Below are 23,584 nucleotides of genomic sequence, written 5' to 3' on the forward strand. Positions count from 1 at the left end.
ACTTCCACAAAGGGCCTGCCCAGGAATGTAATTTTAGGGTCAGGGGAGAAGGAAAATCGCTACTCGAGACTGATCTCATTTTACAGATGAATAAACAGAACCACAAACACCAGGGCTGGTAGGGCAGAGCCCCCCCAAAGCAGAAGAAACCCATCAGGAAGAAACCCAGGTGGAAAATTTCTTTGAAAACATTTTTAAAGAGAAATTTATTTGAATATGTTTTGTTTCCGCTTTTTAAAATTTTTAATTAGGGCTTCCCTGGTGGCGCAGTGGTTGAGAGTCCGCCTGCCGATGCAGGGGACATGGTTTCGTGCCCCGGACTGGGAAGATCCCACATGCCGCGGAGCGGCTAGGCCGGTGAGCCATGGCCTCTGAGCCTGCGCGTCCAGAGCCTGTGCTCCGCAATGGGAGAGGCCACAACGGTGAGAGGCCCGAGTACCGCAAAAAAAAAAAATTTTTTTTTAATTAACATACCGTAAAATTAACTTCCTCCTGTGTAAAGTTCTCTGTGTTTTAACACATTTGTGTAACTACCTCCACAATCAGGACACAGGGCAGTTCCATCAACCAAAGAATTCCCTTACACTGCCCCTCGGCAGTCACACCTTTGCCCCACACCAACCTCTGGCAAACACCTATCTGTTCTCCATTCCCTATAGATTTGCCTTTTCCACATTGTCACATACATAGAATCATAGAGGATGTCACATCTAGAGACTGGCTACTTTCTGTCTTTGAGATTCACACATGTTGCTTTTTATGGCTAGGTGGTATTCCATTGTTGGATGCACTACAGTTTGTTTTACCTTCACCCGTTGAAGGATATTTGGGTTGTTTCCAGTTTGGGCGATTCTGAATAAAACTGCTACAAATATTTGTGTATAGTTTTTATGTGAACATAAGTTTATGAGTGGGATTGCTCAGTCGTGTGGTAAAGGTTGTGTTTAACTTTTAGAAACTACCAGATTTCCAGAGTGGCAATACCATTTTGCCTTCCACTATGAGAGATCCAATTTCTCGCCAGTATTTGGAACTGCCAATATTTTTTATTTCAGCCATTCTGATAGGTGTGTGGTATTAGCTTATTGCGGTTTTAATTTGCATTTCCCTAATGATGTTAAGCATCTTTTTGTGTGTTTAATTGCCTTCCACATTCCCTCTTTGGTGAAGTGTCTATTCAACTTTTTTACCCGTTTTTAAATTGAGTTGTTTTCTCACTATTGAATATTGAGAATTCTTTGTATATTCTGGATACAAGTCCTTTACCAGATATGGATTTGTAAATATTTTTCTCCAGTCTAGCTTGTCTTTTCATTTCTCTTAAAAGTGTATTTTTTAGAGCAGAAATTTTAAATTTTGATGAAGTGCTACTTACCAGTTTTTCCTTTTATGGATCGTTGTTTTGGTGTCAGGTCTGAGAGCACTTTGCCTAACCTAATATCACAAAGATTTTCTCTAATGTTTGAGAGTTTAAAATTTTCACTATTTCCATGATCCTTTTGTATAAGGCGTGAGGTTTAGTTTGAGGTTCATATTGTTTCATGTGGATGTCTAATGGTTTCAACTCCATTTGTTGAAGGCTGTCCTTTGTGCATTGAGCTGCCTTTGCACCTTTGCATACTCTTCATTCTGTTTGATACGTGTTTTTCTCTTTACCGCTACCACACTATCTTGATTACTGTAGCTTTTATAGTAAGTCTTACCTTATACCTAATCTTAGAAGGTGTTCAGTCTTTTACCATTAACTATGGTGTTAGCTATAGGCCTTTTTGTAGTTGCCCTTTATTAGGTTAAGGAAGAGTTGGAAAGTATTCTCCCTTCTATTTTCTAGAAGAGATATGTGAATTGGTGTTACTTCTTCTTTGAATGTTTGGTAGACTTCAGCAGTGAAACTATTTGGGCCTGGAGATTTCTTTTTCAGAAGGATTTAACAAAGAATTCAATTCCATTAATAGTTAAAGGATTAATCAAATTATCTATTTTATCTTTGGTGAGTTTTGGTAGTTTGTGATTTTCAAGGAATAGGTCCATTTCATCTAATTGTCAAATTTATGCATGTGGAATTGTTTATAGTATTCCCTTAATATCCTTATTAACTGCAGGGTCTATAGTGACATCACATTTCCATTCTCCACACTGATTATTTGTCTTCTCTATTTCTTTGTTAGTCTGGCTAGAGGTTTATCAATTTAAAAAATCTTTTTAAAGAATTACCTACCTTGTGTCTTTAATTTTCTCTATTGTTCTTCCCTTTTCTATTTCATTGATTTCTGCTCTTTATTATTTCCACAGTTCTGCTTGCTTTGAGTTTATTTTGCTCTTTTTTCTAATTTCCTAAGGTGGAAACTTAGATTATTGATTTGAGACCTGCATCCCACAAAGTTTTATATACTGCATTTTCATTTTTGTTCATTTCAAAACATTTTCTAATTTCCCTTATAATGTCCTCCTTAATCCATGTATTATTTAGAAATGTGTAGTTTAACTTCTAAGTATTTGGAAATTTTACAACCATCTCTCTGTTATTGGTTTCTAGTTTAATTCCATCAAGGTCAGAGAACATATGTTGTATGATTTCATTTCTTCTAAATTTGTTAATGTTTACTTAATGATGTAGGATATGGTCTGTCTTGGTGAATGTTTCATATGCACTTGGGGGAAAAAAAGGTTATTTTGGATAGAGTGTTCAATAAATGTCAATTAGGACCAGTTGATTGATGGTGGTTTCAATTCTTTTACACTCTTTCTGGTTTTCTTTTTACTTGTTCTATTGATTACTAAGAGAGGAATGTTGAAGTATCCAACGAAAATTGTGGATTTGTGTACTTCTTTCAATTCTATTCATTTTTGTTTCATGTATTTTGAAGCTTTGTTTTTAGGTGCATACATACCTAGGATTGTTATGTCTTCATGGTGAATTGACCCTTTTGTCAATATGCACTGTCTCTTTATCCTTCTTAATTTTTTGAAGTCTATTTTGTCTGACATTAATATAACCACTCCAGCTTTGTTTTAAGTAGTGTTTGCGTGATACATCTTTTTATATCCATTTACTTTTAACCTAAAGTGTGTTTCCTGTAAACAGCATGTATTTGGGTCTTTTTTAATATATCCAATTTGTCTCTTAATTGGTGTGTTTATGCCCAAAATATTGATATTTGGATTTAAGTCTACCATTTTATTGTTTTCTATTTGTCCTTTCTGTTTTTCATTCCTTTATTTCCCTTTTCCTGCCTTCTTTTGAATTATTAATATTTTTAAGTATTCCACTTTAATTTTGTATAAGTTTTTTAGAGGTTGCACTAGAGATTATAATATACATATAACTTTTCATAATCCACTTAAAGTAATATCTTACTACTTCTCACTGCTATTCATATTGGGAAATGTATTAGTTTTCTCTTGCTGCTATGACAAATTACCACAAACTTATTGGCTTAAAATAGCACCTATTTATTACTTCACAATTTCTATAGGTCAGAAGTCTGGCTGGGCTTGACTGAGTTTTCTGCTTAGGGACTCACAAGGCCAAAGTCAAGGCGTTTCCTAAGGCTGAAATCATGTGTGTTTTTTACTGGGGCAGAGCTCTGGGGAAGATTCTGCTTCCAAGCTTATTGAGATTGTTGACTGAAGTCAGTTCCTTGTAGTTGAAAAAGACCTCATTTCCTTACTAACTATCAGCTGGGGGCTGCTCTGTTCTAGAAGCTGGCCACATTCCTTTTAATGCTTTCCATGTGGCCCCTCCAAAAAAAGTGGGTTGAGTCCCTCTCATGCTTTGAATACCTCTGACTTTTCCTTCTGCTGCACCTCTGAATCCAGCCAGAGAAAAATCTCTGCTTTTAAGGATTCATGTGATTAGACTAGGCCCACCCAATAATCTAGATAGTCCGGATTTTAAAGTCCATAACCTCAATTACATCTGCAAACTCTCTTTTATCATGTAAAGTAACGTTCACGTGTTCCAGGGAACAGGGCATTTGGCAGAGGTGGACGTTCAGCTTATTACAGATAATTTCTACGGATCTGACTTCAAGTTTGCTGAATTTCCTCTGCCATTCTGCTACTAAGGCCATCCAATATATTTTCAAATTTTGATTAATGTATTTTCTTAGTTTAAAATTTTTTATTTGGTTATTTTCTATATCTTCTATTTCTCTGTTGAGACTTTCTATCTTTTCATTTCTAAGATCTTTTTCTGATAAGTCCAACATTTGGGTCATCTCAGTGTTTAGACTTTCTTGGTTCTTTGTATGCAGAGTAATTTTGGATGGTATCCTGGGCATTTTGCATATTATATTGTGAGACTCTAGGTCTTGGTTAAATCCTATGGAAAATGTTGAGTCTTTGTTTTAGGAGGCATTTGATCCATTTAGGATCAGTTCTGGTCTGCCTCCTGTGGTCTGTTAAAAACAAGACAACAGGCCCCAAATGGAGTTACTTATGCTAAGCCCCACATCACCAAACTGAGACTTAACTACAGTTTCAGCTATCCCAGAAATGGAATATTAAACCAGTCAAACAGGAATCACCTGATCAGCACTAGTTAGGTAATCTGCCTGATAGACCCCTGCCATCCCCTAAAGGAAAGTAACCTTGCAATAACCAATGCTATTTTCTGCGTAGAATAACTTCCTCGCTTCTGCTCCCTTTTGCGTATAAAAGTCTTGTACAGCTCCTCAGAGCTCTTTCTGTTTGCTAGATTGGATACTGCTCAATTCATGAATCACTGAATAAAGCCAATAAGATTTTTTTAATTTACGCAGTTGAATTTTGTTTTTTTTTAACAGGGCCATAGTTCAATTATCAGTTTTCAAAACTTTTGCAACATAAGTCAAATCTGCCCTAAGCTTGTGCCACCCAGGGCCCAGTCTGAAATCTGGGTGGTCTGCATAGTAGTTTCATTCTCAAAGTCATTGGAATACTGTTTAGGGTCAGATCCATACATGTGAGCCTATGGGATCCATTTCTCAAGCTTCCTCCTCTCCACAGTTTCTCCCACACTCCCCAGTTTTCAAGGCCACCCTTTCCCTGGTCCTCCAGCTAGAAATCAGGGCTTTTAGTCTCCCTGCTCTCCTGCATACATTCTGTGACCGGTTCTGCTCTGGGACCAGATGACAGGACGAACAGAGAGAAAAAAGCAAGGGGATTCCTCCCCAGCACACACACCTTTCAAGCCACAGTTCTTTTGGTCAGACAAAAGGATTCCCCTCCGAGTTTTAGGTGCTTTGCCGGCTTCCACTGCTACTGCTACTTCTGCTGCCCAGTTTCAACTTCAATATGAGGCTTGCCCGGGGACAGGACTATATGAGAAAAGAACAACAAAAAAAGAGATTTCCCTCACTCTTTCTGTCCTGAAGAGGCCTTCCTTCCTACTCCTCAGACCAGAAAGACAAGGCTGCTCTTGGAATTCTTTCTTTCCATGTCCACTGCACAGTTCCAGGATTCACGCTGTCTCTGAGACCACGCCAGCAGATACAGGAGCAAAAAGCAAAACAGGAGACTCGCCACCAGATTGTTTATACTCCAAGTTCTGGTTCCCTTTCCCAGTCCACCTGCTACCATTTCTTTTTCAGAGTCCTCAGAGAGCTGCTTCTTGCATTCTGCCCAGGGTTTTTATTTGCATTCAGTGGGAAGGACAGACTATGTTTACTCTATCTTAGTCAGAACTGGAACCCTAAGAAATGTATTTTTAAAACTACATACTCATTTGTGGAAGAAGGAAAATAAATACGGTCCATCTACAATACTATCCTCAAGCAGTAACCAAGTCAACACTTAGGTATTGTGGTATATTTCCTTCTTTCTATGCATTTTCTTTTGTTCATAGTTGAGAAGGTATAATTTTGGATCCTCCTTTTTAAATTATTCTTTCAATATTCAGATTTGGATATGGCAGGACCAGCATTTCACATCCGAAGTGGAAGAAGTTGAGGTTGAGAGCTCTTGAGAGGGTCCAAGTCCTTTTTTGCAAACAGTCTACTCTGTTCCTCTGGATTCAGAGTAGAGAGGCTGGATCTTAGCTCCCCGACCAGGGATCAAACCTGTGCCCCCCTGCAGTGGAAGCACAGAGTCCTGACCATTGGAATTCCTGTCATGTTGGAGTTTTAACGCTATCCTGTAAGAGGGGAGAATGAAATGTCCCTCACAGCCCAACAGCCTGGCTTGGAGCAGAGATTCCAAGCCTCTGATTTCATGAACTTTTAACTTTCCTACTCCAAAAGTACAGAATCACTTTCTTTATTTATCATGAACTAAAGTCAATTAAATTTGGTGTGAGACGTTTCTGTGAAGTTCATAATACCCTGCCAGATAAACGGTGGCCCTGAGGATTTTCCTGAACAACCTCTGCTGAGATGGTGATCTCATTACATATCTAGGGACAGGTAGCTCTTGACCCTGAAGCACCCAGCCCTGCTTACCTACCTGGGATGCTAAGTCCAGATGCACTAAGAATCCATCAACCACCTCTGGACTGAGGACTTATGTCACACAGGAAGGAGCTCGGGATGAGAGTGGAGAGGTGAGGATTCTCATTCTGCTTTGTGACTTCAGGCAGACCCTGGAATTTTTCTGGAATTCTGCCTTTAAAATGGGAGTCACCATGCCATCTGGGGTGGCCATAAGAACGTGTCCCACAGGTCTCCGATTACAGGATGCAATACCGAAAAAGGGCCCCGCCGTGACACTCTGAAATCCATCGCCATGTTTATGCCGAGACTAGACTTCCCTCAGGCTCCTTCTAGCCAATTCCCCAGTATAGCAGGGATCCTAAGGCAGGCCCGGTCCTGGGAGACATGGACTCTTCTGATTGGCTTCCTTGCTGTCAGCTGTGTGGTCAAGAACGTCTCCCACCAAACTTCCTTCCCTCTCTCCTCCACTTGCGTCACAGTCTGACGCGCCTCTCCTAGCCTTCCCATCCCCCTTCCCATTTTCTCTCACAAATGTTTGCCCTCATAAAATCCTTGCACTTTTAATCCCATCTTGGTGCTTGCTTCTCAGAGGACCTGGACTAATACACCATCCTACTCCCCCTCTCACAGGTGCCAAGAGACACTCAAAAGCAGAAAGTTTTAAACACACATAAAAGCCTCTTACCACAGATCTTTCTAAACTTCCCTTGGCAAAATATCTATAATGCCTTTCCCCGGAAGAAAAAAATGTTTTGCTGACTGAGCTGGGGAATATCCGGCAGACATCCCCTGTGAACACCCCTATACCCTCACACGCTGGCTCTGTTCTTCACAACAAAGTGGGGAGCAAGGAACGGCAGAATCCCAAGAATTAGGAGATGAAGACCTCGCCCTGCTGCTCCCTCTTTGTGCAAGATCGCTGCTATGGTCCGAACGTTGGTGTCTCCCTAAAATTCATATGTTGAGACCTAATGCCCAAGGTGACAGTATTGGGAGGTGGGGCCTTTGGGAGGTAATTAGGTGATGAGGTCATGAGAGTGGAGCCCTCAAGAATGGGATTAGTGCCCTTATAAATGAAGCCCTTATAAATGAAGCCTGTGACCCAGAAGAGGGCCCTCACCCGACCATCCTGGCATCCTGATCTCAGACTTTCAGCCTCCAGAACTGTGAGCAATAAATTTCCATTGTTTATAAGCCCCCCAGTCTATGGCATTTTGTTATAGCAGCCCAGTGGACTAAGGCCATCTCTTTGGGCTTCAGTTTTCTATCTGTATAAGGGTTGAACAAGATCTGTGGTATTCACCTGGGAAACTTGGCAGAGGTTTGCGGGGTTCCTGGTTCATCTAGGGCAACTCTGCTTTGGCTTATTTGATATCGGGCTCCAGCATAAGAAGCATGGACAAGGGTTCTTCCACCAAAGAAAGTTTAAACATATAAAGAGAAGTGCCCAGCCCAGGCAGCAGGTACTGCTGAGCCAGAATCTACCCACTGGGATGCTGGCAGTGTTTGGAGAAGGAGAGAGGGGGCACATGAGGGTTGTGGCAGTCAGGAGGAAGCAGAAGGAGGCCTAGGTACTGGAAGGCTCCATCAGGCACAGGGAACAGGGGTGGCCTCATATAGCTGGAGAGATCACGGGGAGTGGGCTTGGAAACATCAGAGAACCACAGCTTTACCTACCAGACCCGGGAGCCCAGGCCTTCTCCTTGTCTGCAGTGGGGACCAGATGAAGAAGCCTCCAGCCACCACAGAGACAAGCATTTGCCAAGTGCCTGCTGTGGGCCAGGATTGCATAGTACTGTGTCAGGAAGGATTCAGAAGTGTAGCTGACTGAGATCTCACCTGGAGCAGGAAGCTCCCAGACTCATTCCGCATGGCCCCAGGCTGTGTCCTCACTCACTCACTCAACAAGCTGATATGGTAGCCAGCCTAGAGGTGACCTCAATGATCTCAACTGACCTCAGGGATCCCCTCCTCCTGGTGCATGCCCTTATGTAGTCAAGGTGGGAGAGCCCATATTGAATAGGGTTGACTTGTAACCCGTAAGACATCAGAGAAATGACAATAATTTGAATTAATAAATGAAGATATTAGAGAAATGAGTGTGACTTTTGAAATTGGATCAAAAAGGACATTGTGGCTTCTTGCTCTCTTGAATCACTCACTCTGGTGGAAACCAACTACCATGCCATGAGTACACTCAAGGAGCCCTGTGGAAGGGCCCACATGGCAAGGAACTGAGGTCTCCTGCTGACAGCCATGTGAATGACTCATCTTAGAAGTGGAGGGCTTCCCTGGTGGCACAGTGGTTGAGAGTCCGCCCACCGATGCAGGGGACACGGGTTTGTGCCCCGGTCCGGGAAGATCTCACATGCCGCGGAGCGGCTAGGCCCGTGAGCCATGGCCGCTGAGCCTGCGCGTCCGGAGCCTGTGCTCTGCAACGGGAGAGGCCACAGCAGTGAGAGGCCCGCGTACCACAAAAAAAAAAAAAAAAAAAAAAAAAGAAGTGGACCTGCCAGCCACAGACAAGCCTTTATATGACTGCAGCCCTGGCTGACATTTGACCGCAACCTCATGAGAGACCCTGAGTCAGAACTATTCCACTCAACCACTCCCAAATGCCTGATCCACAGAAACTGAGATAATTTATATTCATTGCTCTAAGCCATAATGTTTGGGGATAACTTGTTACCCCAAATCAGTACAAGTGATGCTACTCTGCACCACGCCCAAGACACGGGCCCCACTGTCATCTGCTCAATGGACCACAACAATAGTTCTTCCCTTGTCTCCCTGCCTCCTGTCCCAAGCCCCTTCAGTTTCTCCTCCACGTAGGATCCAGACCAAACTGAAGGGCCATTATCAAAAAACATTTGTTGTTCCATCACGGTCCTTGCCTGCTCAAAACCTTCCATGGCTCTCCACTGTATTTTGTGTTATTTCTCAGAAGTATTTACAACTGAGCAGGAACAGTGTGATGGTGGAGTCCCTGGCATCCCTGAGCTGATTTGGGAGCAAGAGTCCTTGTTTACCCTGGCCCCCTGGAATGACAATTCAAGGCCCCCCTGGGAGGGTGAGAGGGGCCCCCTGGCAGCTGGGGCTGAGACAAGGCAGAAGCTTTGTTCTGAATCCACAATGGCAGGATGCCCAGCACAGACCCAGCTTCCTCCAAGGCAGGGTGAGAGGGTGGGAGCTGGGGCAAGAGCATGCCCTGGGGCCCTCGATGTGCAGGGGAAGCCTGGGGGTGGGGGCAGCAAGAGGAATCTTGGGAGAGGAACTGGGAGGCGTTTGTAGCGAGCCAGTCTGCTAACATGGCTCGAGGACCTGTTAGGTTTGTGAAATAAAATTCATATCTAACGGCAAGACAGGATGAACCTAAACGTATAAAACTCTTCTCTGCCTTTTGGCCTCCTCTCTCCCCACACTGTGCATTGTATATCTGCATTTATGCATCGACAAAACCTCCCCCATCGGCAGGAATACCCGCTCAACCATAAAGAGCAACATTCTTCCAGCATCCAGGCAACTCCTTAAAAGATGACACCCCTTCCTGATCTTGTAAGGGGTCACATGACCCACCACGATGATGCTTAGATCTGGATTATGTAAACTGTCAATAATATGTCATTTGATGTACAGCCCTCTGTCTTAAAAAACTTACGTAACTGTGCCTGGTCTGCTAACGGGCGGAACAGTTCTCAGAGCTTTCTGAGACGCTCATCCTGGGTTATCATCCTCAAATTGGCTCGAATAAAATTTCCGTTTCTTTCTTAGATCGACTGGTTAATTTTTCATCCACAAGTTTAAGGCACTGTCGCTAAGCACTGGGCCTTAGCCCCTGCTGCCTCCCAGAGCCAGACGGGGTGAGGCTCTGCCGCTGCCCCCACTTAACACACAGAGCCACAGGAAGGGAAGACTCCCGCCCAAAGTCACACAGCTCAGACACACCAGGGCTGGGGTTTGAACCCGGGTCTAACCCCTGCTCTTGACTGGTATTCTCTCCCGCCTACTCCATCCATGCCAGGCTCTGTGCTGGTGCTGGGGAGACAGCGGTGAGCAGACAGTTCTGAGAGTGGGATGTGCTCAGGGCCCTGCCTGGGGAGGTGCAGGGAGCTGGGGTGAGCTTTGTGGCTTTCAACCCAGCCTGGCATGGGGCGGGGCAGGGGTGAGAGTAGGGAAGAGACCCCCCACTCCACCCCCGAAGGAAGGTGACATCTGTTATCCAGAGATGGCTTTCCAGCAAGGACTGGGTACAAGGAGGGAGGCTGGGGAGGTGAAGTGTCTCGCGCAAGGAAACAGAACAAGTAAGAAGCAGAGTCCAGAGGGCCGTCAATGGGAATCACCTGATAAGCCCTTCCCTGTGAGTATCCCTGTGAAGCCGGCAGAGACCAGACAGGTCAGACAGGCGAGAAAGGGGGCCAGGACACAAACCCAGGCTTTCTGACTGCCAGGCCCGTGCTCACTGTGCCCACTGCTGGCAGGGGTGGTAGGGAGGGCTTTAACTCTGACCCTGAGGGAATCACCTCAATGCTGGGTGGCCCCCAGGTCAAGCACAGCTCCAATTCCCCCCACTCTGCCCCCACAACCGCCAGGGGCTGGCTCTGATCGGATGGGAGGCTCACTCTAAAGCCAAGCATTCTCTGGGGCCCAGGAGCCAGGGCCAGGGCACTGCAGGAGGCTCCTACTATGGCAGGGGGCTCCTTGAATGGGGAAGGGTCCTGAGGACCAAGGAGGCCCTACCCACCTGAAGCCATTCATCCTCTATCCTGTCTGGCCAAGCCTCAGTGCGGAGCCCGGAGGTATCCAGGCTGCACCGGGACAGGGCTGGGCCGGTAGCATCTCTGAGTCACAGGGAGGGTGGGTGGTGAGTGACTCAGCCTAGGACCACTTCCCCTCCGCAAGACGGGCCTGGCCTGAGGCCAGAGCCAGGAAACCCTGTGCCTGTCCTGCCCAGGCCGGGTGCCTCCCAGGCCCTCACTGCCCCCACCCCCAGCCTGGGGCCGACCCTCCATGCAGCCCTGTCTATCACTGGCTGGCATAGCAGTCCTCCACGAATTCTGGCTACATGAAGGAATGCATGATTCCTCCCTGAGTCCCAGGTCCCCGAGACCCCAACCCCGGTCTGGTCTATCTCCCATCCTCCCATTTTCCAGATGAGCCTAGAGCCTCAGAGAGAGTGGATGACTAGCCCAAGTTAGGGACCAAGCCCACTGGCCCCATCATTCTCTCTCCTCCCCAGGCCCTGCCTACCAGGCTCCTCACTGGAATCCTCTCCATGCGGATCATCAGCCCATTTTGTAGATATGGAAACTGAGGCTCAGGGAGGGGAGGTACCTACCCCAGGTACACAGTGAGGCGGGCGGAGCAGGATTAGGCCCCAGGTCTCTCTAACCCAGGCAGGGACCTTATGGTTTTTAACAGGCGGCCCCCAGCAGAGGCAGGTAGGTGGCCGGAGTTAAGTGCTTACAGCCAAAGGAAGGATGAGACGTGATGCAGCTGAGTCGGGCCAGCCCTCCAGGTGCCCCCGCCCCCCAGTGCTCCTCCTTCCATGGAGCCACCTGATTCCTTGCCCTCTGCGCCCACAGCCCTGGGCACAGCCCCTCGTCCAGGCCCTTCCTTCCTCAGGCTTCTTTTTTGGTTTTTCTTTTAGAGGAGGGTTGCATGTTTGGGTTTTCACCCCCAGGCAAGGGTTTCGCCATGAGAGAGGGAGAAGCAGATGTAGGAAGTGGATAGCAGACAGGGGACCAGCACGTGCAGAGGCTCCGGTGGGGAGCTTGGTGTCGGGGGTGGGGGGGACCTGAAGGAAGCGGGTGCAGATGGAAGGTGGAGCCCAAGGAGGGGAGAGGGGAGAGGGGAGAGGAGCCTGGTGAAGCTGTGGGGCCAGGCCCCGAGGGCCCTTTGGTCTGGGCAGGAAGCTCTGACTTTGTCCCAAGAGCAGTGTGGAGCCACAGAAAGCGTGTGTTTTAGGAGATGCCCCCGTGGCTGCGGGAAGATGGCATGCAGGGGCCGGAGCAGAGGGCTGAGGTGGGGGCCTGGCCAGGCCCTGGCTGGTAAGGGAGGGGGTCCTCGTTTCCTTGTGGGCAGCTGGCAGCTATCAGCCCTTGGCTGCCACCCCGAGGAATGACACAGGTGTACAAGCAAAAATAGTTTATTTGAGGACGGAAGACCCAAAATTGGGGGGCCCAGGGCTGAGGCCACAGCAGCTGCCTGGAGTTGGCACAGACGACCCCAACTCCCTAGGGAAGCCCAGCAGCAAAGAAGCCCTTCCTTGGGCCTCCTAGCTGCCTCCCCCATTTCCTGGAGGAAGGATTGTGCGACCCCCAAGAATCATCATCATCATCATCATCACCATCATCTTCATCATTAGAACACGGTGAGGTTTTCAAAGTTTGGCCAGCAGTTTTCGGCGTAGTAGTTGATACTAATCGTAATAATTACTCTGACAAGCACAGTGACTGTGCCGGGCTTGGACCCACCATCCAGTGGTGAGTGGGGTCTGTGATGAGGAGAGGCAGGCAGGGACAAGAGGTGGGTCTCTCTGGGAGTCCCCATTCCAGCCTCCAAGGTGGCCCTGCAGGAAGACCCATCTCCCCCGACAGCCCCAGAGGCTGCCCACTCTCCCCGTTTTCCCATGGCCACGGCCACGGCTGGATTCAGGCTGAGGCAGTCCTGTGTGGTCCCTGTGCTCCCTCAGGGCTCAGAGACCCTTGCCAGGCTGGTCCCTCCGCCAGAAGCCCCGGCGGGCAGCCCAAGAAGCCACGAACTCGCAGTTGTGGTAAAGGAACATTCCTGAAAGGGTGAGCGCAATGCCCACATAGCTGAGGGTGCTGAGGCGGCTGCCAAACAGGAGCCGGGAAAGGACGAGGTTGCCCACGACAGTGAGGTTGCCCAGGACGTGGACAGTGAGGGCCGAGGTGAGGGCCAGCAGGGAGAAGCTGGCCAGGTTGTAGAGGACAGACAGGAGGCAGCTGAGCAGGATACAGGCCCAGAGGCGGGAGTCGGTGGGGGCGGGCGGCGGTGCCACGCCAGCCTCCAGCACCAGGGCCGCGCCTGCCAGCAGGCAGAAGCTGGGCAGCGAGGTGGCATACAGCAGGGTCACCGCGTCCAGCCTCTCCTCCTGCAGCAGGGCACCTGCAACCAGGACAGCAGCCATCAGCACCCAGCGTGAGACAACCCCCATGAGGCCAACCGGCACAACCTCCTCCTCGGCCCATCCTCCAGGAAGCCTGCCTGCCCCAACCCCTCAGGCGGAATTAGTGGCTCCCGCTCTGTAACGGGAAGGTCAGGAATCCAGAGTCAGACTGCCTGAGTGGTGACCCATGGTGACCCCGGTCCGCTCCTGACTACCTGTGAGCTGGCACTTAACCTCTATAGGCCTAGGTTTCCTCACCTGCAAAATCGGAGGATAATAAAACCTTAAATATGCAGGGTTGTTGTAAAGATTAAAATAGATAATGTACATAAAGCCCTTAGAAGGTAAGTGCTCAGTAAATGTAGAAAGATAAGATAAATAAGGGTTATCACCTACTCCTCCCACAGGTTGAAACAATGATCTGCTTGTGATTTCCCACTGATCAATAAACATGAAAAAAAAAATTCTTCAGGGGCTCCCCAGGCCCTGGAGAAAAACATCCTGGGCTCTTAACCAACTTTGAAGGCCCTGAACCAAGCGGCCCCGACCCAGCTTTCTTGGCTTCAGCCCTTCTCGCACCCTCAGCCCCACAGGGCAGCTCCCATGCCAGAGTAGGGACAGGCCACCAGCAGGCCAGTTCTGCCACTTACTAGCTATGTGGCCTCTAGCTTAAAAAAGATAGAGAGTTTGAGATAATAAAAACCGTTTGAATCAAATGTTCGATCACTTACGACCATTGGGATGACAGGGAACAACAAGAAGGTCATTGTTTGCTCCCGGCTGTCACTCACTGTTTATCGCTGATAATCAGCATCTTTTGCTACCAACGCTGGGGCTTGTCAAGATGAATCCAGGACACAGAGGAAACCTTAGTCTTTGCAAGGAAAGAGGGGATCCTACCACCTTGCACATGTGTGCCTGTGTGTGTGTGTATTCATGTTACCACCCAGCTGGTTCACAAAACCAGCGGTGCCCATCATAAAATCACATCCGGCTCAGATGAAATGATAGTATTTGCGTGAAGGCAACGAGACAGTTTGTGTGGAGAGAGATGAGTCATGGCTCCCCATCCCCTTCCAGGGCTCTCTGAGCCTCTATGCATTTTCTGACACACACTTTCCAAAGAGCCACAGAGGTGCTTACTCATAGGCTATGCTTAGAATAGGAAATCTTATTTCTCTCTCCATTTCATTCTGATGTTTTGGCTTTGTTCTCTAGGCAACAGTCCTTCTGTCAAGCATTTCTAGAAATGAACAGATAACTGGAATGCCTCCTGTTCGTCCGCTCCAAATTTAGCACCATTACGAACTGCCCGTGGCCTGCGTGTTAAAGGTGCGATCACTGGAAGGTGTTTAGGATTTCAGGTGAACTTCACCTTTGGCAAATTTCACCCTCTGAGAGGCGGCCAGGCAGGAAGGTCCTAACTTCCTCCCCCTGCCACTTGCGCCTGTTCTGCATCGCACCCAGCCCTCTGCCTCCCTCTGCTGCAGTCCAGGGAAAGAGCAGGGATCCTCAGCCAGAGGCCACCCCCCGGGGCCCCAAAATGCCAGCCTGTCATACTGCCTCCTGAGCGACCCCTCCTCTGCCAGCTCCCACCAAACCCTGCATTTCAGCCTCTCCTGGGACTTCCCTGGCGGTCCAGCGGTTAAACCTCTGTGCTCCCAATGCAGGGGGCGCGGGGTTGAGGAACTAAGATCCCGCATGCCACACGTGTGGCCCAAAACAAACAAACAAAAAACAAACAACCTCTCTTCCTCCAAAGACACTTTTGTTTCAGCATCTGAACACGCCAAGATTCAGTCATCTGTGGACAAATGTTCTCTAGACCCCATTCCGCTGGCTTCTGGCTTATCCCGTCTCTGCTCCGTCACGAGCTGTGTGATATCACACAAGCCGCCCTCTCTCTATGCCTGCCCCTTGTGGGAGCATGGGCAAGGTGACAACATGCCCCTCACCGGGGCCTGTGAGGTGCTGAGCGCAGGGCCTGGTGCCCAGCAGCAACTGCTGGCCACAGCAGCTGTCACCATCCCCCACACGCTGCCCCCGCTGGCTGACACCCGTGCCCTGGCAAGCCCTGCTTCCCCCTCCCAGAACACCCTTTCCTACTCTGGCTGTATGAAGAGCTGGGCATGGTGTGGGCACACAGTGAGGGCTCAGCAAGTGTTCGCCACTATTATTACATTATTGTCACCATCACTGCCTGCCTCCTCCCCCAGGCAGCCTTCTCTGGTTTCCCCTAGAAGTAGCCACCCAACCACAGCTACGCCCACCTTGGCTCTAGCACTTCTCCCCTGCCTTGTGATCTCTACTTCTCCTCACCAGCCTGAGAGCTCAGCAGGCAGGGTCAGGCTGTTCCCTCATGCAGGTGGATGTAGCTGGACAAGTCTCAGCACGCTGGCACCCCACTTCCCAGCCTTTCTGTGAGTGGGAAGGTGGCATCCCTCCTCTCCCCGTGTAGCCCCCGAGGTCCACAACTGGCCCAGGAAGGAGAGAAGCTGCTGGACCTGCCCGTGGCTGCTGGGCACTCCACTTGCTGGACTTTCATCCTCTGCTCCCATGGAGTCTGCCCTCAGGGAAGGAGGTGGTGTCAGCCATTCACACTCTAGTCTATATTTGGCCCTGATGACTTTCCTGGAAAGTCTGGCAGTAGAAACCTCCTCTTGTCCAATACCCATCTCACCCCTTATCTCTAGTCTGTTCCTCCCCACCTCTGCTGGGCTCCCATCTCTGTTGGTGGGGCCTCCAGCCTCCTAAGCTCCCTCCTTAGCACCCTGAGCCAAGGAGTTTAACCAGCCTGCCAATTCTGCCATCAGACCATTAATAAATCCACCATTTAAGGGGTACCTGACCTGGGCCAGGCCCCAGGCCATGTGCTGGGGACATGGAGCTGCCTCAAAACCAGGCCATGCCCTCTCAGAGCTCCTGTCTGGTGGGAGGCAGACAGGTAAACAAGAGGCTATAATACAAGGCATGTGCAGTCCTGATGGAGGAAGCAGAGGATGCTGTGGGAGCCTGGAGCAAGCATCCAACCCGCCTCAGGGGCAGGCAGGAGACAAGGAGAGAGCTGGCAGAGCCAAGGAGCAGCCTGATGCCAGGCATCTGCCACCCCATGTCCATGTGCCCGAGGCCTGGCTGGCCATAGCCTGCCCTGCAGGCTGGGGCTCCTCCTGTGTGAGAAGCGCTGGGCCTCAGCAGGCGTGAGGTGAGCCTTGAGGCTGGGGCCTTCCCAGCCTTCTGGCCGTGCCCAGGGCAGGGTACAAGGTCAAGTTTCCCACTGACTCATGCCCAGAGCTCAGGTCCCAGCTCTCATGTAACCTGAAGGCAAAAATAGAACTGGGCTTTGGCCCCACCTCAGGGCCCTGGAGGATGGGTACAGGGACTCTGGGTCCTGGCTCCAATGACTGTAAGGCAGGGCTGAGCTCTGACTTCAACCTTCTCTGGCTGCAGGCTGCCCTAACCCCAGCCCAGGGCCCTTGGAGCAGCCCCTTCTCTCTCCCAGGCCTGGGTCACAGGATCTCAGAGCTGAAAGGGAGGGAGACCAAGAAAGCTCTGGGAGTATCAACTCTGACCTCCTCCACCAAACAGATGGGGAGACTGAGGCCCAGACAAGATCCAGATCTCCCCTTCTGCCCAAGGTTGCCCAGGAAGCACGAGCCCAGGTGTGGCTGGAACCCAGGCCTCCCCAACCTGAGTGGGCGCCCTTAGGTTGAGGCAGAGAGATGGTGGAGGCTATGACTCAAAGGACCCTCAGTAGGACAGGCAGGAAGGTGGTCTCCACCCTCAGGCAGAGTGATTTAGCAGGGCCTAGGCCTGGAGCCTCCACCTTACCCTCTGTCCAGAGCCCCCAACCCCCTTTCATCAGAGCTGAGGTCCAGGGTCACATGGACTAGGATTCCAGTCCTTAGGAGCTGTGTGACTGTGGGCAAATCATGAATCCCTCTGGGTCTCAGTTCCAGAATCTTGTAAAATGGGGATGAAGGTGGTGGTTGCCATGAAGACTCAAGGTCAACACCTAGCATGGGACCAGTTACACTGCAGCTCTCAGTAAACACCAGCCCTTCCCAGACTTAGCAAAAGCCCTCGACTTCCAAATCCCAGCTCATGGCCTCGCCCTCTTTCTCTTTCCCTAGTCTCCACTATCAGGCCTCCCTCGGGTCCACAGCCTTATGCCACATCACTTGGACGGCATGAAGTCTGCCTGCCTGGGTTCAAATCTTGCCACCGCTGCTTACATGGCCCAGGGCAAGCCCCTCTACCTGTCAAATGGGGACAATATAGTGACTTTCTTGATCAGGTATGGAGATCCAGGCTTGACAAAACATGGACCACAGATCTATAGCAGCCAACTGGACGAAACACTGGCTGGGCCTCTAGAGCCTAAGTCTGGGGCCTGGAACTCACTGAGCGGTTGGCCCTTTCTGACCTCAGTTCCTGACTCTTCCCAAGCCATGCGCCTCAGTTTCTTTATCTGTAAAACTGGATAATGGCCATAGCCCCTCACAGGGCCACCCAGGCCACACTCCCACCCCGATCCCCACCTCCTCAACCAGTGTCCTGGGTACTCACTCTGCTGAACGGACTTGAGCCCACGGAGGCAGGTGGCCGCCAGCAGGAAACCACAGCCAGCTGGGGGTGTCCGGAGCTCTCCGGCCAGGCTGCAGGCGGCCCCCAGGCAGAGCGGGCCCATGGCAGCGAACTGCAGTGGGTGGTGGCGGCGGCCGAGCAGCAGCGCAGACAGGGCCAGCGTGATCAGTGGCGTGGTGGTGGTGGCCAGCTGCGCCAGGTCCAGGGGCACAGCGCTCAGGCCCACGTTGCCGCAGGCCATCGAGGCGCCCAAGGTGAGGCTGAGCAGCAGCACTTGGCGGCGGGTGCGACCAGGCATGGGGCGCCGTGCCCCCGGGTGGCATGCCAGCGCAGCTGCCAGCATGTGCAGAGCCGAGAGCAGCAGGGGCCGCCCGAAGCCATGCACCGTGAAAATCCACTTGTTGAGGCTCGACATGCTGGCTCCCGCCAGCAGCCACACCAGCGCTGCCACGGTCACCCAGGCCCGGCCAGGCCTCCGTAGCGCCTGCGGGGTGTCAGGGGGCCACTGGGGGGACCCGGCCCACCGAGCACCGCCAGCCACCGCCACGGCCTCAGCTGAGGTCATCCTGCCGTCATGGCGCTCCCGCGGGCAGCGGCACATCCGTACCAGTGGGGCCGGGGCAGGAGGCCGGCTCCCCAGCGACCAGTTCTGGGCCACCAGAGAGCCTCACTGTGGATCCCGCTCGGTCTCAGGTGAGGGCACTGCTTCTTGTGCCCGGCCTGCGGCAGCCGAGGTCCAAGAGCTATGCTGTGTCCCCGACTCAGGCAGGGCAGAGCCTAGGTCGCTTTTGCTGGGATGCCAGGCTCCCTGGTGCTCAAGCCTGGCCTAGTAAGCGACGGGCACCTCTGCCCCGTGCCAGGCGAAGTCTCCACTCTTCTCCCCTCCAAGTGCCCACGCTATGCTTACATGGAATCCTCCATCCCTTTTCTCTTCAGTCCAAACCCCAGGTCCTCCAGCGTGCTCAGGCCAGGCCTGCAAGGGCGATCCGGGCTCCCGCGCCCGGTGGTGCCGGTGGTCCCGGTGGTCGGGCTCGCTGCCTCGGACAGTGCCCAGACCCTGCGGCGGGCTGACGCGCCGGCCTGCGCTGCAGCCGGTGTCAGACGGCGAGCTCGACTCAGCTCGGCTCGGGCAGGGCCTCCGCGCCAGCTCCTGTTCCCAGCGGCTCAGGCTGCGGCGGGGTCTCTCGCCAGGTTCGGGAGGAGAGCGAGACTCCGTGCTCTAGGCCCCGCCTCCGCGGCCGCCCCTCGAGCCTCACCCGGAAAATTGGGCCGAGTCCCAGGCGCCACCTCCGGCCAGGCTCCGCCCTCGAAGCCGAGAGGGATGTCTCGCCCCTCCCCCACGCCGCCCGCTCGCAGCTCCTCCTCCATCAGCCTAGCTTTACCTCCGTCAGAAGACCTCCTCCTGTCTGGAGTGGTCAGCCTCTCTGTCCCCCCTCCCCACACCGGTGGAGGATCAGGCCCCTTCCCACCCAGCGCCAAGGCAGGCCCCCCCATAGAGATGAACAGAGGGCGGGAGACCCTGGGGTATCTTTCTGAGGGAGCCTGATAAAAAGCCCTAGCCTCTCAGGAGATTTCATTTTCAAGGACACCCTCCCCCCAGGAGACCTCATCCTAGGACCAGTCTCGGAACCACCCAATCTCTGGCCACAGTTATCCCGTGGGGCCTCAGCATCCGGAAGAGTTGGACCACGGGGCCGCTTAATACCCCTCCCTCGCCCCTCCCTAACCCGAACACCTCCTCCCTCTCCCGGCCCAGGGCGGGCCCCCTCTAGGCAGGCAGAGGGAAGCTGAATCACCAAGGCCACCCACAGCTGCGGAAGCAGGGTCCCGCCGGCCAGCATCTATCCCTGGCCAGCAGCCCCTGTCCCATCCCCTGGGCACTCAGAGCTGACTCATAGCTGAAATTCCTGGGGTCCACCCTCTGCCCCCATCCCTGGCAGGACAAAGAGCCCTAGGTGCGCTGGGAGCCAGAGCAGCTGCCACTAAGCCTTTGCCCCAGCATCGGTGTTGGGTAAACAGCACAGCCCAGAGCAGGACAGGCTGATAGGGATTCCAGGCTGGGCCCTGGCCTCTCTGAGCTCAGGAGTCCAAGTGTGCAAGAATCACTGCCCACTGTGAGCCTCTTTCCTGACGTCCAGCTTCCTTCTCCGTGGAAGCTCCTTCCCACTGGGACACGGTTCACCCCTAGCCTGGCGTCTGACCAGCAAGTCCTTGATGGAGGAACCAGCAACCTGTCTGAAGGAACAAGACCTCAAAGGGAGACCGCTCATCTCGGTCCATGACGCCCTCTGGTGGTCAGAACACAGAATGGCTGCAAGTGTCCCCTAATCCCCATTACAATCCTTGGACTTGGATTAAAATTCCCCAGCCTCACTACTGATTGAGACCTGCTGAATTCAGATACCCTCTGGTGGGCCGAGGGATATGAATTTTTTTTCATTTGCCTCTGGTGATTCTGACACCCGCATGAGCCTGCAAATCACTGCTGAATAGTCCAAACTGTAGGGCAGGAGATTTCCACGTGAAAGACCAAAATATGCAGGTATTTAGATGGGGTTTTTCAAGGAGTGGTTGTGGGAGGGAAACTGAGCCAGCCAAGGAGGCAGCCCCCCTAGCCCCACATTTCCTGAAGAGGAGGAATCAGGGCCCCTAAGGGTTAGATTCTTTTTGAGATTTTGTCAGTTTTCCAGTTAAGCTTCCTTTAATTAAAAAAACAGCAATGAATTAAAAAATAGTAAACACCCCCCAATCTTCTAAGAGCTGAGCTACTGCGGAGTGGTAGGCAGTGTCTACACCTCCTCCGAGACTGCCAAAAAGCACTCCCACCTGCCCGGCCTGGTGAGGGGTGAGCTATGAGGAATGAGGTTTAACCAAGATGAGGCCTGTGTTGGCCTTGGTGGGAGGGAGAGAGCTGTACACCCTTGTGGGGGAGGGGGGGCGAGGGGGAGGCTGAGGGCAGAGCCCAAAGCAGGGATCGTGCAGCTTGAGTGGTGGTGGGGGATTCAGACCACGTCTACCTGGCTCCCGAGCCTCAGTTTTTAACCTGCCTTGACCTGCAGGCAGCAAAACTCTCCACAGGATGTTCCCTTGTGGGATAATGGCGGGGGTGGGCACCCAGCTTCATAGAGGGCAGCAGGGGCTCCTTCGCACCCCTTGGGGTCCACCTGAACGCCCAGAGCAGCCCCGAGCAGCCTGCCCCTGCCCACAGGCTCTCATATCCCTCCGGTCTGAGTGCTGCCCTTCACCTGCCGCCCCCGACCGCTGCTGCCGGAAGCAGGTGATTCGGGGTGGGACCCTGGGAGGCACCAGGAGGGAAGAAGAACCCATTTCCAGCAACTGAGCTGCAGAGGCTTGGGACGGGTCTCTTCTCTTGTCGCTGCATGTCTCTAGACCAGTCACTTCACTGCGGAGCCTCAGTCTCCCCATCTGTGATCTATGATGAGCTCACAGGCATGAATGTAAACCAAGGCGCCACCCCACAGTTGTGAGTTAGGAACAGGCTGCGCGAGGGGACGCGGCTTGTCTGGAGTCACACAGCTCTAAATGCAGGCCAGACGCAAACCTGGGCCCCCATTCCAGGGGGGCCACTGCTTGTCAGACTCTTACTGTGGACATGACTGTCCTCCCACCCATGCCCCTTCGCGGGGTCCCTGCTGATGGAGCCAGACTAGACACATGACCCAGGGCCCAGAAGTGGGCTGTGCCGGTCAGACCCCTCTCCAGGCTTTGGGACACAGGGTAAGAAGATAAGAGGGCCTGGGGAATTAAACTGGAAGTCAGCAGAGTCACTGCTGGGGCCATGTTCAGAGGAAGCTGATGGAGGGGGAGGACACGGAGAGGAGAGAGCCTGAGGGTAGTGGAGGGATGGAGCCCTGAGGCCCAACTTCCATTTCCCTACTGCCCTCGGCTGCCCTTAAATTGGTGGGCTAAGTCTTTTCAGCAAATATCCTTTTTTATTTTTATTTTTTTTGCCACCCCGAGCAGCATGTGGGATCTTAGTTCCCTGACCAGGGGTCAAACCCACGCCCCCTGCAGTGGAAGCATGGAGTCCTAACCACTGTACCGCCAGGGAAGTCCGTCAGCAAATATCCTTTGATTTGAGCAGGATTCAGTAGCTCCCTGTTGCTCAGAGCCAAACACACCCCGACTAAGACAGTTCCTCCAGAGGGAGGATCACATCCAGACCATGGACGCTGAAAGCCCAGTGCAGGGGTGCCCCCTTTAGTTAAGTCCACCCTCCCCCTAGCCTGGCCTGGGACCTGCCACAGCTGGCCTCCCCTATATGGGAGGGGCCCTGGCTTCCTTGGGAGGTGGGGAGGCAGCAAGGCGGTGCAGGGGCAAGGGCTGGGGTCAATGTGTGGGGACCTTGGCTCTGACACCCACAGGCTGTGTGACCTGAGGGAAGCCGCAGGTCTCTCTGAGCCTCCACCCTTCTGTGAGGAGAGGGTCCCAGGGCAGGTCCTGAATCCTCTCTAAAGTGCCCTTGGCCGAGATTAAGAAAGGACAGGTGAACAAGCACTCTGGGGATCTGGGCACAGACATTTCACCTTCAAAACGGAGGCGGCTTTTTCATTTGGCTTTCAGGTACTTGGATGTCTGTAAAGCATTTTTTAAATCGCTTACTTCCCCTCCTTGCCCAGACCCTAAATATCGGAGGAAGCAGCACATGTTTAATCCATGGTATGGACGGCTCTGTGAGAGTCACTGTGAAACCTGACAGGCTGTCAGAGGGCCCCTCCAAGGGCAGACCCCCTTCCTAACCTCGGTGGGGTGGGGCTTGTGGGGTGCCTGCCTGGCCTGAACCCTACTTCCCAGAGGGCAGCCCAGAGCCCAGGCCCTCCCACAGAGAGGCAGGGTCCCCACCCCACTGGCCGCTGAGGCCTGGGGTGGCGCCTGACTGTGCCTTGGGGAAAAGCTCTAGGGTCCTGGGCCTTCAGGTGCATTTGGACTCTGCCATGTAATCCTAACACTTGCCAACTAAAACTTGTCAACTGCCACCTGCCTCTACGAGGATTAGGTCACTAGCCCCTGTAGCCACTGACCTTCAACACACCCTGAAAGGAGTTCAGGGTGGAGATCAGGAATGAGGCACTCTGTGCTCTGGGAAAACAGGCAGAACAGGCAGATATTTTTAGGAGAAGATTTTATGAGCCCAATTCTTCATCTTCTCTCATCTAGAAAAGCACTAAAATCATTGATGGAGCCATCTGCTCCTGGTGACTAGCAGTAACCTTCACGAGACGAGCAGCAGGTCTCTGCCAAAATGTGTGCTTGACTACATGCACCCCCTTCGCTAAGATCATATATAGTGCTGACCCCTCCCCTACCTCTTCAGAGCAGTTTCTCAGAGCTATCTGAAATGCTGCCTCCTGGGCTATAGTCCTCATTTTGCCCCAAATAAAACTTAACTCACAGCTCTCAGGTTGTGCGTTTTTTTTTCAGTCAACAGGTGAGTGTTGAA

The 23,584-nt window shown here is 51.8% G+C and overlaps 1 protein-coding gene across 1 annotated transcript; it reads right to left on the minus strand.

Annotated features, from left to right (window-relative positions):
• Positions 1-12,185: 12,185 nt before the first annotated feature.
• SLC35E4 (solute carrier family 35 member E4) lies at positions 12,186-19,460 on the minus strand. Its single transcript, XM_007128683.4, has 2 exons — positions 18,106-19,460; positions 12,186-13,538 (listed from the first exon to the last, which is right to left on the minus strand). The coding sequence occupies exons 1-2, from the start codon at positions 18,722-18,724 to the stop codon at positions 13,105-13,107; spliced, it is 1,053 nt and encodes a 350-aa protein (XP_007128745.1). The 5' UTR covers positions 18,725-19,460; the 3' UTR covers positions 12,186-13,104.
• Positions 19,461-23,584: the final 4,124 nt, after the last annotated feature.

The sequence above is a fragment of the Physeter macrocephalus genome, chromosome 19, assembly GCF_002837175.3.
Source record: "Physeter macrocephalus isolate SW-GA chromosome 19, ASM283717v5, whole genome shotgun sequence".
In the NCBI taxonomy this organism is placed as follows: Eukaryota; Metazoa; Chordata; class Mammalia; order Artiodactyla; family Physeteridae; genus Physeter; species Physeter macrocephalus.

Bases quoted from the DNA above. Each gene is read 5' to 3' on its own strand.
- SLC35E4 (XM_007128683.4), bottom strand. From the start codon at position 18,724: ATGTGCCGCTGCCCGCGGGAGCGCCATGACGGCAGGATGACCTCAGCT. The intron at 13,539-18,105 runs GTGAGTACCCAG...TCCTGGTTGCAG, and splicing joins GCTCAAGTCCGTTCAGCAGA to GTGCCCTGCTGCAGGAGGAG.